Below are 25,030 nucleotides of genomic sequence, written 5' to 3' on the forward strand. Positions count from 1 at the left end.
CTGAAACTGCGTTCATGTAAGCCCTTGCATATTGTTTTATAAAAAAACTTTTAACTCTCCCAATTTTTATTTTTAAAACATGTCAAAAAACAGATTTTTTTCATATTTTACACGTTTTTTCATATTTTACACGTTTTTTCAACTGGTCCCCATTTTGTAAAAAAGGCGTTTTCTAAAATCTTATCATGCTTATTAAAAAACTTGTATTTACATTATAGTTTTAGAATCGATTGCGCAAAAATTTTTTATCGCCCGTTGCCGCTTTGTACGGAGAGTTAAAAGGATGAGAAATGTAAAAAAGTACAAAAATTTTAAAAATTATTTTTCAACAAATTTGTTAAGACCACTCGAAAGTTTGTTTGTTTTTCTTGAAAATGAGCTATAAAAAGTTATCGTACGAGCTTTTTTTTTATCAAAATATTCGCATTCCAAGCAAATTTTTAAGCAATAAGTTTTTATTACATTTTTTGTGTGTTTGTGTATTATTAAACTATGAAGAAATTCTGTTTTTTGACATGTTTTAAAAACGAAAATTGAGAGAGTGGAAATATTTTTACAGAACAATATACAAGGGCTTAAAAAAAGGCAGTTTAAGTTTTAGAATAATATCAGAAAAATTTCAGTCTGATGATTATTTAAGCTGATACAGGATTTTAAATTCAGAAGTGTCAATTTTGCGTGGAAAGCGAATATCTTGGTCCGGAAAGCTCGTATGGGAATTTTTTTTACAGCTCTCAAGTAAAATAATCAAGCTTTCGAGTGGTCTTAACAAATTTATTGAAAAATAATTTCTAAAATTTTAATGTGTTCTTACATTTTTCATCATTTCAACCCTCCGTACAAAGCGACAATGAGTGATAAAAATTTTTGAGCAATAGATTCCAAAACTATGAAGTACAAGTTTTTTTTAATAATGATAAGATTTTACATATTGCCTTTTTTTATAAAATGGAGGTCAGGTGAAAAAACGCCTAAAATATGAGAAAAAAATCTGTTTTTTGGCATATTTTAAAAACGAAAATTGGGAGTGTTAAAATTTTTTTACAAAACAACGTGCAAGGGCTTACAAGAAGGCAGTTTCACTTTTCGAATGATATCAGAAAAATTGCAGTGCGTATATTATTTCAGATGTTACAGGATTTAAATCCAGAAGTATCAGCTTTGCTTGGAAAGGGAATATCTTAGTCCAAAAAGCTCATATGGAAACTTTTTTTAACCTCTGTTTCAAGAAAAATAAACAAGCTTTCGAGTAGTCTTAATACTTCTGTATATTATAGACGCTTGCGTGTGACTACACAGAGTGTACAAATTAAAAAATTCCCATGAAAAAATACATTTCAATAAAAGCAACATATCAGACCTAAAAAAATAATATGTAAATGTCTATAACATTAATTAATGAATATGAGTAGAATACTCACTCATCAATTAATTAATATGCGTTGTTTGTTATTAATTAATTCATTAAAAACAGTCAGTCGTTTTTATAAAAATTTTGTATTTTTTTTGTTGTTATATTTAGAACGGAACACAAGACTGGCTACCACCAAAACAATTATATTGTGTAATTGGTTGTAATGATGCTGTTTCACGTTATTTGAATCAACTTCGATCCGAATTAGGTACACTTCCTGCTCCGGCACTCGTGGCTGATACATTGAAAGCGACATCGTTAAGTTTAGAATGGTCATGGAATCTACATCCGGTCACACAACAATCACATATTAAGTATTTAGTACAATGGCGGTATGAGGAGTTAGCGGCTGCATGGCAATATTGTCGCAATCAAACATGGAGCTCAAAACATGATACGGTCTTTGTGGATAATTTACAGCCGTATACGAAATATAGGGTTGGTGTTTTTATTATAAAAAGTGTTCCAATAAGAACGTCGGTTTTGAGTTTTAAATAAAACACATACAGTGTCTAGCTAAGTTGGAAACATTTTTTTTATAAGGTTTACGAAAAAAATTTATTATTTATCCATACATGTAATTGTTCTTTTACAAAATTGTTTAAATCCACTCTTACATATCTCAGAGTGATTTCTTGAACCATTTCTCTTATTATCTGTTCAAAATGGTCAACATTTCTAAACAACCATTAACATTGCTATCAAACTTTCTCAATTTGTGTCCACCTGTATATTCGATGCCAAAAATGAACAACTTATAGCTAGCTAGACAGCCTGTATATTTGTGGTATAAGTTTGAAATATTTATCGAATAATGAAGTAAACATTATGAGGTTATGAATGGAATAAGACATCGGATAAATGACCGCCTCATCTTTGTTGGAACAGGCGTGCTCTTTTAATGAAATTTTCGTGGATTTTTGTGCATAAATTTTGCGATATTTCAGTAATACCGCGTTGAATTTTATGTTTTAAGGCTTCAATCGTTGTGAGTTTGTTCACATAAACTTATGATTTTTAAAAATCTCAAAGAAACAAAATCAAAAGACGTTAAATTGAATGATCTGGGCGGCCAATGCCGATCTCCATAACGAGAAATAATAAGACCAGGAAATGACTCAGTGCAGTAATTCTACAGTTTCTCTGGCTGTATGGCTTGTTGCACCATCCTGTTGAAACTACATGCTTTGGTACAAAAATGTTAGTTAACATTTCACGATAACGAACAACATTCACGGTTAATGCTCGACCAACTGCATTTTCGAAAAAAAATGACCCAATGATGCCTCCAACCCAACATGCACACCAGACAGTGACTTTTTTAGGATGCTTTCGTTTCTCAACAATTATTCGTGGATTTTCGGAATCCCAAATAAGACAAAGTCGATTAATGAAGCCATCGAGATGAAAATGAGTCTTGTCACTTAAGATAATTTTCGTTGAAAAATCACCATCCAATTGTTGTTGTTCTGAAATCCAATTAACAAACGTTCTTCGCTACCCATGGTCTTACGGCTTCGGCTCTTAACTCAATTGAACTTTGTACGCATGAAGTTTCAAATCTTTTGTTATGATTCAATGCAAAGTGGTTGTGGAAACACCAATTTCCTGAGCTCTATGCCGAATTGATGTAGTTGGTCTGTTTTCACGTCATTTATAGACCCGGTTTGCTCAAATTTTTTCATTATGCTTCTTACAGTGGCTTCGTTTGGTGTGTTTCGATGACCCATAATTGTACGTATTTTCTGAACTGTGGGTGCAAAACTTTCACCACTTCAATAATAATTTTTCACAATGAGAATTCGTTCTTGTGTATCGTAGCGCTCCATTTTACATGACACTACAAATGACACACAATTCAAAACAGGCGTTTTTATTGGAACATCCATTATTTTAATACAAACTTGCAACTGTATTACAGCAGGATTTTCAAATTTTCAAAACCGGTGGAATTAAGAGTTCATGCATTTATTCTTGGGCGTACCGAAGGGTAAAGGGCATTTTAGCTTCCCTCAGGCGTGGACGTGAACCACAGATTTAGTTGGTTAACTATGTGTTTATGTCAACATACTGTTGATAATTTGAAAAAATTGTCTTAATTCCACAAATTGATTATTATCGGTGGCTGATTAGCCATGTAGCAAGAGTAGCAAATGCTATAGGATCCGCGCTTTTGGGAGCTTGACCAGTGGCGGATTAAACATTAGATGGAGACTGCCTAGAGGCCCCGCATTAACAGTCATGTGAGATTTACGAAAAGTAAAAAAAAGGAAAAAAGGGAATTTTTTTGAGAATGTATATATAAGTAAATAAGGGGTGTCAAATAGATCTGTGAAAACTAAAAAAAGGAGGAACAAAAATCAAATTTTGATAAGAAGAGCCGCACACAAGAGGGCGCCAAGGTGATTTACGAAGGCTAAAAAAACGGTGCCATCTGATTTTTACATCGCCTATCCAGCAAGAGTTAATCGCTAAAAGAAGTGTAGCTGTCTGAATTTGACAGAGGGCACCCTTGAGCAAAAAAAAATCTTAATTGAGACTTTCGACTAATACCTGTATTCCTGTATATGGATTTTTTCATTTTGAATAATCCAAACCAGAGATATGATGCTCACCGCCAGTCACCTTTTTGAGAGGGCCTACAAGAGTAGTATCATATCAAATTTATGTCTTTCCAAAAAAAAATTCACAAACATGTTTTTTTGCACTTGCAACTGGATATAGCCCCTTAATCTGGCACTGATTACTACAGAAAAACGTAAATTACGCGAGAATTGACCCATTAAACTTGAACATACTATATACAATCTAGTTTATACAGAGAGAGGAGACCCTAAAATCTCAAAAACGGTTAACTGCACTTCACTTTTAATCATCATGCTTAGAACTACCTTCAAAAATACAAAATTTTCAACAAATTTATCCGAAAGCCATTGCCCATAAAAATTATATAGTCTCCTTTACTATTTATAAGTCGGTATTTTATAATAAAAATTTCTATTTTACTAATATTAATCGAACAATTTTAAAAATTAAATAAAATAATTAAAGAAATCTTATCTCGTAAACGGTGAATCGTATAATAATGTTAACAATAATTTTCTTGCAGTTTCGTGTTGCAGTACTTTTATGGCCTAATAATGCTGATGAATTGGTTGTGTCGGAGCCAAGTGTTGTAATCAGTACTTTGCCATTAGGCGTACCATCGTCAGCACCAATAATTGTTCGTGCTGTAGCGGTAGACAGTTCACGTATCAGCATATCATGGGAACCGGGACCCTTTCCTAATGGTCCTATCCTATCCTATGTGCTTCAAATTGTCTCACAAGATCATCATCCTGTTCTTAAGGTCAGACCAGACGGATATAAACAAAGAATAAAACTATACTTGATCTATTTTCTTCAAATTTTTACACTGTAATTAAAACAATTTTCTATTTTTCTTTGTTAAGCTAATTAAATAAAATGTATATTACAGGAAAATATTATTTTCCTCTAATATATTTGTTTGTAGTATATATTTATGGTTTGACTAAAAACTTCCTTTTTTGGTTGCATGCATTTCAGGTTTTCTATTCGTTCTTCCTTTGTGCACATTTTGGATATACTTTCTTAAATTTACATGGATGGTGATAAGCCCATACTATTGTAGCTAGTAACGTCACGACGCCAACAAACAATTTTAGATAAATTAGGAACGAATTTATGCTAATTTATTGATATGTTATCCTTTTTACTGTCTCGTTCATAATGTACTAGTCATGTGACGAATATTCGTCACATGACGTCATATTCATTTGCATTCGCATTCGCAAGAAACAATGCGAATAATGCGCAAGAAACAATGCGAATGTTTTTTACAAAAAAAAAAAAAATTAAATTACATACGGATATTGAAAAAAGAACTAATAAGATATATATTTTTTATTTACTCATATTTGGATAAAAAAATTATAAATTTTTAACAATTTTTTATTAAAAAAAGAAACTTTCAATATTCCTTTTCAATAAACTTCCAATATTTCATTTCGGCATCCCCAAACTTCATAGAACAAGAGCCCATAACGGCCAAACCTCTATCTATAGTAATATATATGTTTATACCTCCCACATCTATATGCCTCTGTATTGATAAAATAATTTGATAAATATGTATTATTTTTTTGTTTTCGTTATAAATAAAGACAACAAAATATTTTTTTTAGTATTCACTACCCAATTAAATTTACAATTTACAATCAATTATTGTTTTATGATGGTCCCTTCTATATGCTAAAGTGACACCTACTACATTTAATGAGTTTGATAGGTCTGTGAATACACAAATCTTTCTATTTTTCCCATAGTCACATCTTCCGAATTAGACCTCAAATCGAAATTTGGTAATGAGCTTTTCCATTTGTCTTGATAAGTGTAATTTTCTGGTATAATTTTCTACTATCAATAGCAGACCACCCTGTATAATGTATTTCTGTAGGTGTTAAGTTGAACAAACGATATCCTTTTATTATTTCTTGATAGATGTAATTCACACTTTTCAAATGAAAGAACTCATTCATTATTATGTATTAATATGATAAAAATACTTTGATCACGCAACTTGTAAATTTAAGAAAATAAGATGTTTTGTTCACACACAAATTGCACGATATTTTAATGTATATTATTAACACGTATTTTTCTATAAATTGTTTGTCTTCGTTGCATTATCTTTCCTCTTTTTCTGTTAACTGTTTTCGCCTTTTTTGTTGCATTTAAGCTTATTCTTATATAAATAATATGAATAAGTAATGAATATTATTAATTCGATTGATATGTTTTATAGGATGTACCAGCACAAAACAATACTGATTTTTATATGTTTAAACATTTACAATCGTCAAGGAATTATACAGTATCAGTGTCCATGAGGAATAGTTTTGGACAGGGTCCAGCTGCTAGTGTTACATTAGCAACCCCTTCTGAATACATAGGTAAATACATGTTGATCATGTTCGTCACGTAATACACAAAAGCTTATAAAATATAATTTTTCACATGGATATTCTCCTATTCATCATAATTCTGATTGTGGTATGCAAGTCGCCGTGTTACTACTGTAACAGTGTAATCTAATCTGCTAAATCAAGTTAATTTTTTGCTTTTCGATAAAGTAAACTTTGCCGTATACTAAAATTTCATCGAATAAAGGATGTTCGAAAATTAACATAAAAAACAAATTGTTATCAAGAAACGTGAATTTTATTTATTATTTAACATATATTTGTATATACCATCAGTTATATTAACATAATTTTACTAAAAAGAAAGTAAATTGTAAACAGCAGTTTAACGATTGGAAATGGTGAAGGAGTTTATAAGAAATATAAAATAAGCCTAATAATTCCCAGCAGAAAAGTTGAAGGATGTTTTTGGGGGTTGAAAAAGTGTTAGGAATTTGTATAATTGCGTTTTCTGACTAAAGTTGCGGTCAAAATAACATATGTTCAATAGAAAAGTTTTAAATCACGCAAAATCTAAAATTTTCGTTTCCGATAAAATGATGAAAAACCGTCTTTTTTTGTTTTTTTTTTTTCACAGAATTGAATGGTAATTATTTTTTGCATTTTCCAAAAATTGTAAGCTATTTGTCAACAATTATTAAAAAAAGTAATTGTTGCAAAATTAATTTTTTTCGCATTTTCTCATGTGTTCTTAAATCGTTGGTATAGGGTATCTTCATTTTTTATGAATATACATGTAAAAAAAATGAGCACTCCGTGATCTAGAACTTTTCTATTGAACACATTTCATTTTGACCACAACTTTAGTCGGAAAACGCAATTATACAAATTTCCAACCCTTTTTTCTTCACCATTTCCAATTGTTAAACTGCTGTTTAAAATTTATTTCTCAAAAATGTAAATACAACTGAACTATTAAGGAACACGTCTATTAAAAACTGAAACACATAATTTTTCTCTTAATGTTGATTACTGGACCCTCTAACGTCGTAAATCCATAGAAGTAATAACATAGAACCGTAATGTGGCCATCCAAACGGTTGATCGTTATAGAGATAGACCTAAAAAAAGTACGTGTGTAGCTAGCTGCCTTCGTCTGTCTTATATTACCTTTATGAAATACACAGACATGCACGTGTTTATACAATAATTCTAAATTTGAATAGTCGCGCTTTGTCAGGCTGAGAGACGAAGAGGGAAGACGGTCCTTTTTTTTTCGGTCCCTTTTTCAATGGTCAATAATTCACTTATTGCCTTTCCTATGCTGTTTTCCAGACTACGTACTGTAGTCTGATTAATGTTTGGTATATGGTAACTGTACTTTCTAGGTTACTAGCGACCCGCCCCGGCTACGCACGGGTGCAAAAAAGTAAATGACAAAAAAAAGTTATTGTGGGTTATCCATAAGAGATAGACATACACCATCACTGACTTTTCTGTAGACCTTTTCAATGTGTACAATACTTAGTACATTATTTTGATAAAACTCATAGGGTTCAGCCTGCGTTTGCAATGTATGCGGAAAAAATGTAATTATTTACGACATCACATTAGAAACCTCAAAAATAGCAGTACTTTTCCACTATTTAATGGATGTTATTATACATATAAACCTTCCTCTTGAATCACTCTATCTTTTAAAAAAAACCGCATCAAAATCCGTTGGGTAGTTTCAAAGATTTAAGGATACAAAGGGACATAGGGACAGAGAAAGCGACTTTGTTTTATACTATGTAGTGAAGTGAAGTTATACTGGTTGACAACAAGAGACACACTTAGGTCATAGAGCCCATATATGTGTTTTATCACCTTTCCGCTGAAAATTTCAATTCCTCGTATTTTCTTTCGATTAAATGCAAGAATTGTATATTTTTAAGACGCATTTCTCCAAAGGCTAACGTTTTTCGAAAAAATGTTCTAAACAAAAATTGTTAGTTTTTTATGAGGATAAAATTTCTAATTTAAAGTGTTCTTCTATCTCTTATCGTTTAGAATTTAAATTGACTATTAAAGCAACCCGAAGAACTAAGCCCAATCAGATGTCAGAACATGATGTTCCCCCATCAAACTCTACAACTTTTGTTTAAGTTATTTTTCTATTGCTTATAACTACAAAACAAGCTATTAAATTATATTAAAATGGTCTGAAAAATGGTAAACATGTTCACAAATAAAAATTTTGAAAGGTTAAATAATAATAAAAACTTGGTTTTTATGGGTTAGTTTTTTTATACAAAATATTTTTCTCAATTTCGCGTAGTTTGTCAACTTCTGTGTGGCGTATGCCTTTAAAAAATTTAAGGAGTAATTTTAATTTTGATATTTCAGTAAACCAAACCGTACCAGTATTAATCCTTGGTGCAGATCACACAGTAATCCAACAAAGTGCAGATATGTTAGAAGAACCAATAATTTTATACAAATCAATAAAATTAATAAAAGGCGTTGCAATTCATGTCAATTACAAATTATTATTTATATCGGATTCAGATGGATATGTGTGGCGGATACCTTTACAAAATCAATATCGTATAAAGAGCCGTACAGCCATATTAAAACCAGATACAATCAATTATTCATTACCGTTAGATTTAAGTGTGGATTGGTTAAACGATCAGATATACATATTGGAACAAATCACACATGCACGTAAATCACGTATGTGGCAGATAACACGTTGTTCTTTGGATGGATCAAGTCGTGTTGTGGCAATGGCTGGATTTGTTACAAAACCACATCATATTGAAGTTGATCCGTACAATGGCTATCTATTTTGGGTCAATAATATTGGATTGTGGCGTTTAGATCTGGCTGATAGTAGTAATGGAATACGTCGTGAAATATCACCTTTACAATTGTTATTCGAACCAAATTTGGGAGCATTCACTGTCGATCATACTAATTTTCGTTTGTTAGTACCACATCAACAGAAAAATACTGTGTTATCCGTATCTTTGGATGGGTAAGTTTAAACAAAAATTAGAGATGGAAATTATTTTTATATTCCAATTTTATATCAAATTCCAATTCAAAATACGTTTCTAACGCCTGCCCTAACCAATAAGATATAAAAACAAATGAAATTTACTAAATTTAAAAAACCCCCGACAAATTTTTCCGGTACGGAACCCTAAACTCGCACTTGAAACATATCTAAGAACATTCTCCATTAAATTACCTTTTTCCTTAAAGATTTTTCCAAACATACCGGTCAAACTTATAACACCCCTTTTTTTAATTCGGGAGTTAAAAACACAACAAACAAATGAAAACAAATAATTTACTGAATTCATTGTTAAAATACGCTGTATAGAAAGTGTTGAATATCAGTGTTTGCATTATTTTTTAACCCCCGAACTAAAAAAGGGGTGTTATAAGTTTGATCGCTATGTATGTCTGTCTGTCTGTCTGTCTTTGTGTATGTGTGTCTGTCTGTGGCAACGTAGCACCTAAACGGATGAACCGTTTTGGATTTTTTTGTTTCGTTTGAAAGGTAAATAATGGGGGGTGTTCTTAGCTTTGTTCTTATGTTTCAAGTGCGAGTTTAAGGTTCCGTACCCGGAACAACTAAAAAATAGGCGGTGATCCTCAAAATCGGTTCATTTTGGAGAAGATTCTAACGAAAAAGGTAATTGAATGGAGATTGTTCTTATACGAACGTTTCAAGTGCGTGTTTAGGGTTCCGTATCCGAAAAATTACTCGAGGATTTTTTAAATTTTGTAAACTTCAGTCTTTTGGCCGCCATTTATTTGATTTTCTAGTATTTTCTAGAACTTTTTTTCGTTTTTCGAGAATATTTCACAAAATTGCTAGTTGAAACTACCTGCAAATTTTCAACTCCTTATCTTTTATAGTTTTGGGGATAAATTATTGAAAACAAAAAGAACCCGTTGAGCACGACTGATTAAGGACGTATAAGCACGGTAGTGGGGACACAAATTTGGAAAAATACATATTCTCAATTTTGATGATGAATTATGTTATAACTTGACAATATAAGACGAAAAGTTAGAATAAAATTGTTCCATATTTGGAGTAATTTTCAAAATATCGAAAATACAAAATTTTGCTTAATTATTTAGTTTTCCATATTTCGGAAAACCAAGGCAGATATAGAAAAATTTGATTGTTTTTTTTTCATCTACATTCATGAAGCAAAATTCATCATCAAAGTTGAAAATAAGGTACAAATAATTTCAACCCTAAATATAAAATTGTCTTGGTGCTCGTACTACCTTAAATCGTTAACTATATATATTTTTGTGTTTGTTGAATTGAATTATGCAATAGTCAATTAATAAATCATAAATATAGTTTTTGATAATCAATTTTCTTGTTTTAGGCGAGAAATAATCGATTTAAGAAGTAACACTCAAAGCCCAATGTTCAACAACGTGACATCAATTGCCACAGCTAATGGTTTATTTTATTGGACCAACGGTGATGAAGTAATTGCCGAAGAATATAATAAGGCAACAGACAGCTACTTCCACAACACTTTTCCAGAATTCGATTTAATAGATCGATCATTTATCAGTTTATGCGTAAACTTACCAACATCCCAACCAATTCCAGTTCCTATAAACCCGCCAACATCCGTTCAGGCGATTCTTGGATCGACAAAAGCAAAAGTCTCATGGCAAATTCCACATTTATTGGGTGGTCAAGGCAAAGGTGCTTGGCAAAATTGGTCATATGAATTACAAATTATGGATATAAATAATAATAAAATTCATAATCAGCCCAATATTAATGCAACAACATTTACAATCAACAATTTAAAAGAAAATACCGAATACATTTTTAAAACAGCAGCGTATACACGATCTGGACGTGGACCGTGGAGTTCCGAATTCCGTGGACGTACATTGAATACATCTTCGAATGTGAAGTTTGTATGGTCGGCAAAAGAAGGTTTATTATGGTCAGATGTTACTGGAGATAGTGTCCATATTCTGTTGCATAAAACTAATGAATATCATGTGACCGATATCACCTGGTTTAATAATATTCTGTACATGGCGACAAACACGACGCGAGTCTATCAATACGATTTAAATTCGGAGCGATTAGATCAAATGAATGAAATTGATTCTGCTAGTAGTATTGCTGTTGATTGGATTGGAAAAAAATTATATTGGTCAAATCCTAAACAACAATTGGTAAATATGGAATATGTTCTTGTTTGAAAACCATAAAAAAATACGTCATGCAAAGATGATGAAGGGGAAGGGGGTTCTAATTCAATATGACGTCCGCAGTCCAATTCAAATTTTATTTTAATTTTCTTCTTAACTTGTTGGTTGGAGGAGAGAGATCTGTTTTCAGAAATGTTGTAGAAAATGTGACGCAACATAATCGAGAAAATAAAATCGAAAAGACAGTCTGACTAAGGAAGTTGTCAATAGATTATTATGGGAGCCGGTGGAAAATATTTGCCTGATTGTACTCAACAAAATCATATTCATGCGAACTTACGCTTTTTAGATTTATGTCCATTAAGTGGGACAGAAATACCCTACTTCTGAACGCCACATTATCTTTATTTTATATTTAAAAAAAAACTATTGTATTTTTACCCCGACTATATAATGGTGAGGGTTATGTGTTTGATCGGTATGTATGCATGTTCATCTGTTCCCTCCTAGCTTCTAAACTACTTATATCACAATTTGACAAATGAAGTATCGTTAAAAGCGTCTTGTACGTCCGCTGGTTATAGACTATGTGGCGTCACATTAAATTGAATATGGCACCCTATATAGGACATAATGCTATGATCGAACAACAAATTTCGATTTAATTAATTTAATACTATATACTATAACTTCAAAATAATTCAATTTTTGACCAGAACCACAAATTAATTTTCGGCGAAAATCTGCATTTTGTTTTTTTTTTTAAATGGTTATATCTCGAAAACGATGGAGCTAAGTAAAAAATATCAAAAATGCTGTAAATTATCCATAATATTTTATAAAATAAAGTTCACAAACTGAAACCCCGACTCCCTAACAAAATCGTGCTCTTAAAAGTATGAAAACAAGAAAATAATTTCATCTGAAATTGTTTTGATAAGTAAAATCGTCATTACAGTCGGGGACCTCTTTTCTGTGCTGTGTTTAACTTTTTAATCTAAGAGGTCTCCCGACTGTAATGACGATTTTATTCATCATACCAATTTCAGACGAAATTATTTTCTTGTTTTCATACTTTTAAGAGCACAATTTTGTTAGAGAGTCGGGGTTTTAGTTTGTGAACTTTATTTTATAAAATATTATGGATAATTTCTAGCATTTTTGATATTTTTTACCTAGCCTCACCGTTTTCGAGATATAAACATTTAAAAAAAAACAAAATGCAGATTTTCGCCGAAAATTAATTTGTGGTTCAGGTCACAAATTTAATTTGAAGGCCATTAAATATTATACTTTGGACAATTTTAAGTGTTTTTTGACTCGTGAAATTTTTCATCAAACCTGACCGTTTTCGATATATAAAGCGTTTAAAAAAACTAAAGCACAAATTTTTGTCGAAAATTCGTTATTGAAGAAAATAAAAATTATATTGTGCTTCTGATCAAAAATTTGATGTAAAACCTTTACTGGAGTAAATCTAAGCAAAAAAAGGCTGTTATATGGATTAAAAGTTCGAGCAGCGAAACTTTGGGGTTTTTCTTTTCACATAAAAATAAGTATTTTTTGAAATTTTTTACTTTCCCGGAGTGGTGCAACATGTTTAAAAAACAAAATGGCGTCAAAAATGGTATTTTTTTCAGAAATTTTATCATTTTTATTTTATATTCACAAAAGGGGAAATCGGTGGATATCCAAATTTGGTAGGTTTGTAGTCAATGTTAAGAACTACTCCTCATATTTTTTTGGAGGGGTTTCGTCCCTTCCCCTCCCAGTTATATATATATGTATACATACATATGGTAAAACAGTTCATTTGACTGTAACTTGAAAAATATTTGATGGATTTTAATGAAACTAATATCAATAGTAGGTTTCATTACTTACAACTTTCGGTTAAAATTTTAGCGAAATCCGTTACATAGTTCGGCCAAAATTTCCAATTTAGTAAATTGTTTAAAATGGCTGCCATTTTATGCCATTTAGTCCTACGAGGTTAAATTTTTTTTTAAATTGTAGCATTTTTTATTATCTTTCGATTTTATAATAAGTGGTTTACCCGTAAAATGACTCCTTGATCCATATTTTTGCGAAAAACGGAAAATTTAACACTTTCTGGAAATAATTGTTTGGGGGGTGTATGGACTGGCTTTGGGGGATGTTTTTTGCTTTGGCTTCAGAAAACTATTTTTAAAAAAGGTCTATATGGTTTAAAGCAAAATTTTTAAGTTTTAACCCCCGCGCTGTTAGGGGGAAGGGGTGAATGGAATAAATGTATCTTAAAAGATTTTAAAAAGAGGTCAAAATAGTTTAAAATGCTAAAGTAACCCAAAACTTTAGATGTTTCTATTAATATAGCCCTTTTTACAACAGCCACCCCTCCCCGTCCCGCTTTCATATTTTTGCAAATTCAAAATTTTTATGACGTATAAAGGGGTTTTTGGGGTCGCTGATCTCAAATTTTGCACTAGATTATCAAGAAAAAATAGTAATATTTTTAGGGGGTGTACTTATTTGGGCCAAAAATTCGAGATCAGCGACCCCAAAAACCCCTCTATACGTCATAAAAATTTTGAATTTGCAAAAATATGAAAGCGGGACGGGGAGGGGTGGATGTTGTAAAAAGGGCTATATTAATAGAAACATCTAAAGTTTTGGGTTACTTTAGCATTTTAAACTATTTTGACCTCTTTTTAAAATCTTTTAAGATACATTTATTCCATTCACCCCTTCCCCCTAACAGCGCGGGGGTTAAAACTTAAAAATTTTGCTTTAAACCATATAGACCTTTTTTAAAAATAGTTTTCTGAAGCCAAAGCAAAAAACATCCAACAAAGCCAATCCATACACCCCCCAAACAATTATTTCCAGAAAGTGTTAAATTTTCCGTTTTTCGCAAAAATATGGATCAAGGAGTCATTTTACGGGTAAACCACTTATTATAAAATCGAAAGATAATAAAAAATGCTACAATTTAAAAAAAAATTTAACCTCGTAGGACTAAATGGCATAAAATGGCAGCCATTTTAAACAATTTACTAAATTGGAAATTTTGGCCGAACTATGTAACGGATTTCGCTAAAATTTTAACCGAAAGTTGTAAGTAATGAAACCTACTATTGATATTAGTTTCATTAAAATCCATCAAATATTTTTCAAGTTACAGTCAAATGAACTGTTTTACCATATGTATGTATACATATATATATAACTGGGAGGGGAAGGGACGAAACCCCTCCAAAAAAATATGAGGAGTAGTTCTTAACAATGACTACAAACCTACCAAATTTGGATATCCACCGATTTCCCCTTTTGTGAATATAAAATAAAAATGATAAAATTTCTGAAAAAAATACCATTTTTGACGCCATTTTGTTTTTTAAACATGTTGCACCACTCCGGGAAAGTAAAAAATTTCAAAAAATACTTATTTTTATGTGAAAAGAAAAACCCCAAAGTTTCGCTGCTCGAACTTTTAATCCATACACAAGGCGTAATTTCACTCTACTACTTCATGACTTTTTATTTTTGACAATTTTAAACACTTTTTGACTCCTGATATTTTTTACCAAACCTCATTGTTTTGAATATATAAGCGTTTGATAAAAAACAAACGGTTTTTGCCGAAAATTTGTTATGTCAGGAATTAAAAAATGCTGGGAATTGTACTAATATAATATACAGGTTTTTTTGTACCATCTAGGCATACCAATATCATTAGTATGACAGAATACGTGCGTTAACCAATGCATCTAAGTGAGAGGTATTATATATATGTGTATATCAATTAATAATATTTGTATTCAACAAAACTCCCACTCTCTGCATGCATACAACAGAAGATCTGTCGTATCGTATCTGTAGAGGCAACTACATGCTAAACACATATATATAATACCTCTCACTTAAATGCATTGGTTAACGCATGTATTCTGTCATACTAATGATATTAGTATGCCTAGATGGTACAAAAACGGCCTGTATAATACAGTTTTTTTTTTAAGTTTCTACCCTATGGGGGTAAATCGAAAAAGCACAAGTTCACATGAATGTGGTTTTATTGAATACATTCAGACAAACATTTTCTACCGACTCCCATAAAAATCTAAGACAAAACGGAAAAAAGGAGACCAAACCAAAAAGACTTTTTGCGTGATGTATTTTATGAATCTTGCCTCAACTAAGAATGAGTTTGTTTAGTGACTAATGTGTTTTCCTTTCAGATTACTCGTGGCAATTTAAACGGCGGACAACATGAACCTTTACCAATCGTCACATTAGCCCGCGAATTAAATATTGATTCAATTAATGCATATCTCTATTGGTCCAACGGACATTCGGTGGAATGTGCACGATTGAATGGTGCCGAAAGAAGGCCATACTATTCAGGTCAACTTTTTTCAGGCAAACAAGGTAAGAAATTTGCGGTTTATTTCTTCAAAAGAGAGATGTCTCTTCTACGTGTAGCCATTTCACAGCCGAGACTATAGTCTAGGGAAGAAAGGTTATTTTTGAGAAAAACCCAAGAAAGATCTTTAAGAAATACACGTCAATCGTATATACAGCGCGTCTACGCACAATTTGCCCCATTTTTATAATCATATTGTCAATATTTTTTAATAAATTGACTTTAATACTTTGCGAATTACTTTGCTTGACTAATTAATCATATTTTCAAAACAAAATTTATTACGAAAGTTTTTTCTGAAGTGCGAAAAATATTTTGACTTTTCGAAGTAAACATCAATAGTTGACTTGATATTATCCATGGCTACTAAATCTGTTAAAATCAGTTCGAATCTAAAAATGTGCGATTTCATGAAAACGGACACAGTAAGGTATAGGAAAGTTGATGGTATTTGATAGTTAACAGTTACAATTTACATTTGCTGTTGACATAAACTCCGTGTAATATTTAGTTAAACAAGTTATTATTGTATAAAACTTGTAATTCTTTAGTCATAATTTTGAGAACAACCTGTATACGTATGTCAATGCTTCACAGTTGCGAAAAATAAACTCGTAATCAATTAATAGACTGCAAGTTAAATTTGGTTTGAAAAACTGATATAATCTTTGAGAAATAATTTGTTAAAATTGCTACTATAATTTCAAAAAATACAGTTTATTTCGAAACCGTGAAGTTAAATCGAGGTAAACCTTGATGTAAAACATCTTTTTTTTGATCGCAGAACCTGAAAATGAAATAATAAACAAAGTGTAATAAATGGATTAAAAAAATACAACTTTGATATATTCCGCGTTTCCGGTCACCCTGTATATTACGAAAATAATTTTAAAATGTACAGACAATAACCCTCCATCTATTCCTGAAAGAAAATTTTGTTAAAACCAAGCTGTTTAGTCATAATTTTCCGTGTCGTATATCGTGAACAACCCTGTATAAACCAGGTTTTCATGAAATAACTTCCCAAACATTAAAACATTAAAAATTCGTAAGAATCGATGGTGGCAGAATTTACAGGCACTTTTATTTTGTAGTGATGGGTTTAACAATCGATATCGATCAACATATTGTTTATTGGATAGTTCGAAGTTTCGAAGGATCGACGTTATTTCATGCTCCCACAGCTGAACAATTAAGTCCAACATCAGAAATCACAATGATTTATCGACAACATCATCTACAACAGAATGATATTCAAGGACCATTATGCTTTTTTAGTCAACGATTACTTTGGCTACAAGATCCGAATAAAACAATTATTGGTGATTTAAATGGACAGAATACAGCAATTTTAAGTGGGACAAGATTGAATGGTTTAAAAATGGTTACCGTAAAAGATGATACATTACACGTTTACCCATCGAATTTGAACAAATTGAACATAAACGTAATACCAAGAACCGTTGACGCAACCTTAATCAAAATTGAAGGTCCTTTTAATCGATTTAATATTACATGGAGTCCAGTTAATAATGTTAACTATGGCCAAGTGTTTTATGAAATTAAAGCTGGAAATTTATATCCTGATACAAGTGTAAGTTATTTTACATATTCTGTCATACAGTTTGGAAATAACCCCATTTTATATATAGTACCTGGATGATCAAGCTTTATTTGGTATTTTTTGAGTTAAAAAGGCATCAATTTTATCACTAATATAAGAACCATTTAAAATGCAATACCAATTTGAATGTACCGGTAATGTACTTTATTTCGTCGCCAATAGATAGATGTCAGGAAGAGTCATATTTTGCAGTCATTGTTTCAGTTTCTTCCTGAAAACACGGACAAAACGGCATTTTCTAAAAATGAAACCTAGCTCTATCGATTTTTTACCCCAAAAAACAGCTGTTACTTTTTTAACCAATAACAATTAAAGTATCCATCTATCTATTACCAGTTATGGAAGAGTGAGCTTTTCATTGAGTTTGAAAATCTAGGTCAAGTTTAATGTCGGCGTCAGATGTTCCCCTGCACACATTTTTCAACAAATTAGTGTTAATGCTTTGTCCTAACCATGAAACGTAAAGATATGTAAATAATTTCTATTTCGAAAATCGGACCCATTACAATAACTTCCTATATTGTAAAGTAAATAAAATAGAGTTCAAAAACTAAAATTCCGAATACTACAAAATCACTCTCTAAAAAGCATGAAAGAAGAAAATATTTTCGTCTGAAATTTTTATGAGAAGTAAAATTGTCATTGCAGTCGGGGAACTTCTAAGATTAAAAATTTGTCCACAGAACGATTCCCTTTCGGTAAGTAATGACAATTTTACTTATCATAATAATTTCAGAAGAGAATATTTTCTTGTTTCATAGTTTTTAGAGTATGCAGATTTTATTTTAATCGGAGTTTTAGTTTTTGAAATTAATTTTATTAGCATCTATAATACACTTCATTTTCAGACATCAGTAATTTTTAAACGATTCTTTATACCAAATTTTTTATTTTAGATATCTACAACGGAAAATTCCATTTTATATTGGCAAGAATTACCCCCATATTCAGAACTAAAAGTAACAATACGTGCATTTACATATTGGGGTTCAGCAACACCAGCTCGTGCTAATTTACGTTCACCCCCTTCAACACCATCGAAACCAGAAAATGTACGATTATTTGTTGAATTTGAAAATCGTCCGTTTTTTAAAAAGAATAAAATTGCAATATTTCGTTGGTCTGAACCCAAACATACAAATGGGGTGATTCAAGGATATTTTATTGATTGCTGGTATGAAGATATTAATGGAGAGAAAATTAAAGTGTATGAAAATTATCAAGTGCCATCTGTTCAGTATGAGTTTACAACAAAGTTGTTACTAGATAATTTTACATACTTTTTTCAGGTGAGGAAAATTTCAATATCTTATATATTATATATATATTAGAGAAGATAGCGCATCGGCGTCATTCAATTCGGCGCGTTTTCAATCTATTTGGTTCCTTTTTCAGTCATATAGAACAGGGTTTCTCATATTAATCTGTCACCACCTGAATATTGTATGGGTCCCCAATCAAAAAATGATCAGAATCAAAGTTGTTCAGTTCGAAGGAGGCACATGACGGAAACTCTGTATTTGACCATACCCTTATGGAAATAAATATGTTCTGGAACTCAGAATACTTAGTTTGAAATTCAGAAAAAGAATATGTGAAGTAAAACATCTCTGAAAAAGTCTGAAAATATCAAGTAATTATTAATCAATCATTTAATGACAGAAAATGCTAATAGATTGAGACTCTTTCGGAATAAATATTCTGAGTTATCCTAGAATAGTTTTTCAGATTCAAAGAGTAAGACTTATTCAGATAGGTTTTTTGGATATATAGAATCTAAATCCAACAATTGATTTAATCGGCGTCTGAACTCATTTTTCGGACTAAATATTGTTGTATTAAAAATTCGAATTTGATTGTATTTTAGGTAGTTGCATACACAGAAATGGGTACTGGAGACCCATCTGATATAATATCAGGTGACATGAACACAGAAATCTATATACCAAAATTACTAGCTGCATCTGAAGACACCATATTTATAAAAGATTTCGATAGTAACACAAGTGTGATTGCAGCAAAGAGTAATGGTAAAATAATTGATATTGCGTATTTATACAACGAACGCAAAGTGATATGGTTGAATGATTTACAAGAGATATTTATATCAAATTTGGATCGTACAAATCGTACGAAATTAGTTACATTAAATAATACTGGCGTTAGTATTACAGTGGATTGGATTCAACGTTGTTTATATTGGGTGCAATTCAATCAACAGACACATCAATCAACTATTTATTCATTCGATTTGAATACGATCAATGACGATATTTTAACAATACGAAAATTAGTTACACGATCAACCAAAATACATCATCTTGAAGCATCACCATTATCCAGGTATGTTAAAGTTACACATACTGCAGAGCATGTGTCATCTCCTCTGCAGTCAATGCCTAGGCTAGGCTTCGATCCAGCTCTCAAAAAATATTGTGGCCATAGCCATCTGAAATTCCAACAAAGGAGGTGTTTACCGTGTATAGTATAACGTGGGCATAGCCGCGGGGCGAAATCCAGTAAATTAATAAACCTGTAAAATGTTAGTTTGTTCGTTCACGAAAATTACAAAAGTAGATGTGTGTTTGTTTGCACAATACAGTTTAGTCACATTTAGACTCTAAACTACTGAATCGATTTTGATGAGATTTTTACAATTTCAAAGGATATACAATTAAATTGAACGTTAGTATACTCCTGATAAAAAGTCCGATTCAAATTTCCGATTCAATCCAATAGAACTCAATATGAAATTTCCAATTCGAACTCATTAATGGGTTGGATTAAATCGGAATTGAATCGGATTTAATTAGAAATTTTTCCCTTCCTAGGGCAAGCTTAAATTATTTAAGGAACATGTATACAAAATTGCATGCTCCTAGACCCAGCGGTTTCAGCTGTGCGTTCATCGATCAGTCAGTTTCTTCTTTTATATACAGGATGTCTAGCTAAGTTGGCTACATATTGAAAACTTTTTTATGGTAAGGTTTACGAAAAAAATTTATTCTTTATTAAAAGCTTTGCTTTTAAAAATATTAACATTCAGCTATTCACTTTTGAAATCGAATACAGGGTGTCCACAAATTGAGAAAGTTCGCTAGGAATGTTAATGGTCGTTTAGAAATGTAGACCATTTTTAACAGATAATAAGGGAAACGGTTCAAGAAATTGCTCCTGAAATATGTAGGAGTGTATTTAAACAATTTTGCAAAAATTCAATTACATGTATGGAACACGAAGGTGGATACTTTGAGGCAAAAACGAACTGAAGATAACCGTTTAGGAATGAATTTTTAACGAAGGGAATGTTTCTTTTATTATCTTTTCTAAATGGTCTACATTTCTAAACGACCATCAACATTCCTATCGAATTTTTCTCAATTTGTGGACACTCTGTATATTTGATGGCAAAAGTGAATAGCTGAATGTTAATATTTTTGAAAGCAGAGCTTTTTATAAAGAATAAATTTTTTTCGTAAACCTGATCATAAACAAGTGAAAACAAACAATTGACTGAGTTAATTGTTGAAATACCATGCATAGTCAGTGTTGATTTCTTTATCACATAACACATACATAGGTACATGTGAAACATAGATAACTGATATTCAAGTATATTGCATACTAGAAAATGTCCGCCTAATTGGCGCCCTCACGGGTAAACAGTGATGTTTACGAAAAAATGTTTCAAACAAAAGTTGTTTATTTTTAAGGACTATTTTTTACATTTAAACTTTTGTTCTATCTCTAACGGTTTACAAGATGGGTCCTACGGATCCAAGACCCAATTGACCTATGATGCTCATTTACGAACTCGACCTCACTTTTTACGTCCTGAGTACGCTGTAAAAATTTCAGCTCGATATCTTTTTTTGTTTTTGAGTTATCGTGTCCACAGACAGACGGACGGACGGACGGACAACCGGAAATGGGCTAATTAGGTGATTCTATGAACAACTATAGTAAAATTTTGTGCGTAGCATCAATATTTTTAAGCGTTACAAACTTGGGACTAAACTTAGTATACCTTGCATATTACATATATGCATGGAATAAAAAGTTTTCAATATGTAGCCAACTTAGCTACACACGCTGTACATAAATTATACAGTACATTTATAAATTATTTTAATGTACATTAACAAAATTCAGTTTTAAATAATGGATGAAATTATTGTGTTGTTTATTCATGGCCATTACTTGTTGATTTCTTTATGCGTTGCGTCGATGTATGTATACTTCCCGCGTATAGATATTATTTCTATAAGTATACTGTATAGCGAACTAGAAGCGAACACACGAACGCACACGATGTTTTATTATCGAAAATAATAAGGATTTCAATAAAATTTTATAAATACATTTTTTTTATTAACAAAGTTTCCAAAAATCACAAAAAATTTCTAGGTCATCGGGCTTTTTATTATTATTTTATCGTTCAAAATTGGCTGCAAAAATAATGAATCATATAGGTTATCCTTTTCAATTGGATATTTCTACATCAAAATATCTAGAGAGTGTGATAAAAAACTATCTAAAATATTTAGACAATCTTGTAGTTTATAATAATACCATAAAAATATAAGGTTGCCGATGTCGATAATATATATTAAAAACAAAATTTTAATTTAATCATGAAGATCCATCATTTGAAAAACAGAGATGACTATAGTTAGAGTATTAATGATTGAAGAGAGATATCTATATTATCAAATTTATAAGCAACACTTGAAAAGTACTATTGAAAAGCTAAAAATAACACATTATTTGACTACCAAGCATGTTTTTGGTTTATATATGTACCGTGCATATACACCAAAATAGGGTTGACTTTGGGCACCTCAAGTCTATTAGATGCTCGTATCAATGACAACATGCTATAGTTTAGCGGCTAATACTATTATTAATAAAAATATTTTGTTTTTGTTTCAGTACCTTATATTGGACAGAATCATCTTACAACGATGACCATACAAATATAATAAAAACATGTAACTACAACGGTGATAATATCGAAACATTTTTCTCAAATGAACCAGGAAACTTATGTAATTGTACACAATTCATGCAAATCGATCGAAGTTTTACATTAACAATGAACGAACAAAACGATATACATCTATTATTTATCAATAGAAAACGACAACTTATTATTGATGCTGATTTCTTAGGATGTTACTGTAAAATCATTCAATCGAATACCATTAACGATTATACGAAATCATTAACCGCTACAAACGATAACGATCATATATATTATGTGAATAGCGGAAAAATTTATACCAATTATAATCAATTAGAAACGAATTTTGAAACAATTGAAATTATAAAAACTTTTGGATCGTATAAACAATTATTTCCAAATGAGTATTGTTTAATACCGTATCAATCGACTTCGTTAGAAGTGACAATGTACAATCGTTCAGCACATTCGTTGATATTAAAAATGCCAAAACCAGAACAGAATGGTATGGATACTTTAGAATGTTCATCCACGATGCCTTCAATACAATATCGGATCTTGTACAGACAATATAATAAAAATGATCCGTTGAAATGTAATAAATATTCAGATATTATATTAACATACGATAACTATTTAAAAGTACACGATTTAAAACCATTTACAAAATATATTTTTTGTTTGGTTGTTAGTAATTATTACAGTGCGTTGGCTGACAAAACACTGGTGATTGGAACGGGAGTTGTTTTGCAAACAGCTGCTGGAGGTAAGACATATAAAATAACTTCATAATAATCAGGTATTTAGTATTCTTAAAAAATAACAGTCTCTGGTATTTCTTAAAATAAATACACCGCATGTAGCGGAAAAGTGAAAAATAATCTAGAGAGTGATAAGATACACTGGTCATCATTCATTTTGATATGAGCTATATCGAAAAATTTTCGGAGCTACAGACGCACATTGCATTTTCAAAAATAATTCAAAAAATTGTTTAGATACAAAAGTAACTTTTTATATGGCAATATAAAAAAAAATTTTTAGTCATATTCGTCTTCAAACACAATTATTTCATTTTCTTCTACAATATTATTGTTATTGTTTTGGTTTTATCCATTTTTTTTCTTATCTATGCTTGCTTTTGTTTCCATATAAGGTGATTTTGAAATTATTTATAAGTGGGATTTGCAACTTGCCAACTGGCGATAATAATTCGTACTAATTAAAATCAGAAGTAGACCTGAATTCAGTAGTTACAATTTCGACTACCAGATGGCAATACTTTGTACTTAGCATTTTTTAAGGCCAATAAAAATATTCAACTTAAAATCACATAAATTCCGCCAACTGGCGATAATAATTTGTATTATTAAACAGGAAGTGGGCCGCTTTTTCAGTAGTTCCAATTTAGACCACCTGATTACTTTCCATTTGTCACTAAGTTACAAATTTTCACTGGAAAACTGCTTGCTCCTTTCTTTGACATATGACTTAAGCTCTATTCTTATATTTGTCTTAAAAGACAAGGCTCAAGTTTACGCAAAATTTTTTTCATAAACATATAATAGAATATTTAAACTTTGCCCTGTCACAAAAAATTTTACCGGGCAAAAGGGGGCACTTAAACAAAAATCTTCGAGTTACATACGGCATACAAATTTCTAACGCCTGCAGTTCTGAAGTGGAACGTTTCCGGAACACATGTTTCATACACCAAAATGCTTCTTTTGGTGTAAATTAACACCCCCTTCCCCATTTTATTGACCATTTATTCTAATTCACCAGGTATCATAAATATAATAATGTCTAAATAATATAATCAGAAGGTGACGACATCAACCTTGCACTTCATGATTAAAGGTATGATTCCTAAGCTGTGGCTGACACAAGCGTCTAACGCGCACTGCTGGTGCGTATTTGACTGTTTCTTATGATGCGTGAGCTGTGTGAGGTCCTTAAAAGTGAAGTTAACTAAGCCGAAGTAAAATGAGTGACCTCGATATTCTATTACGTCTATTAATGCTTGAAAAAATTGAAGAAATAGGGTATTCCAAGAATAGGGTATTCCACTATTTTTGAAAAAGTACTTCAAGATGTTGATTTTGCTAATAAAAAGCCACCAAAAATTTATTTTGGAAAAATACACTCGCTTTTTTGCCAAAAACTTAAATTAAATTTTAAACCTTTTTTAAACTATCAAAAATGTGGGCATCCAATTCGATGACGTAATATGGGTATCACTATACGAAATAACACAAATAATTTTGACAGATATATTCATAGATATCTGATTATAATATAAATATAAATACTTATCTATGTATATATTATACCCAACTGTCTAATAACACTGAACTAATTGATGGTCTATGACTCATACCGCTATGACATCACAGCAGGGCTTACCCGCGTTTTAGGTCACGTGATATACAGTTTAAATATTTTAAAAGAAAAAAATGCTTTTATGATTCGAAATTAGAAT

General features: G+C 31.2%; 1 protein-coding gene across 1 annotated transcript in view; it reads left to right on the forward strand.

Annotated features, from left to right (window-relative positions):
* LOC123301431 (proto-oncogene tyrosine-protein kinase ROS) overlaps window positions 1–25,030 on the forward strand; it is a 152,654-nt gene that overhangs the window by 111,756 nt on the left and 15,868 nt on the right. The window contains exons 5-14 of the mRNA XM_044884169.1: window positions 1,523–1,852; window positions 4,524–4,763; window positions 6,240–6,387; window positions 8,746–9,379; window positions 10,761–11,580; window positions 15,777–15,966; window positions 17,056–17,555; window positions 18,482–18,874; window positions 19,453–19,928; window positions 22,518–23,314. Of these exons, the coding sequence (XP_044740104.1) occupies window positions 1,523–1,852; window positions 4,524–4,763; window positions 6,240–6,387; window positions 8,746–9,379; window positions 10,761–11,580; window positions 15,777–15,966; window positions 17,056–17,555; window positions 18,482–18,874; window positions 19,453–19,928; window positions 22,518–23,314 (4,528 nt within the window). The remainder of the gene's footprint in view (window positions 1–1,522; window positions 1,853–4,523; window positions 4,764–6,239; window positions 6,388–8,745; window positions 9,380–10,760; window positions 11,581–15,776; window positions 15,967–17,055; window positions 17,556–18,481; window positions 18,875–19,452; window positions 19,929–22,517; window positions 23,315–25,030) is intronic.

This window comes from Chrysoperla carnea, chromosome 5 (genome assembly GCF_905475395.1).
Source record: "Chrysoperla carnea chromosome 5, inChrCarn1.1, whole genome shotgun sequence".
Classification (NCBI taxonomy): domain Eukaryota; kingdom Metazoa; phylum Arthropoda; class Insecta; order Neuroptera; family Chrysopidae; genus Chrysoperla; species Chrysoperla carnea.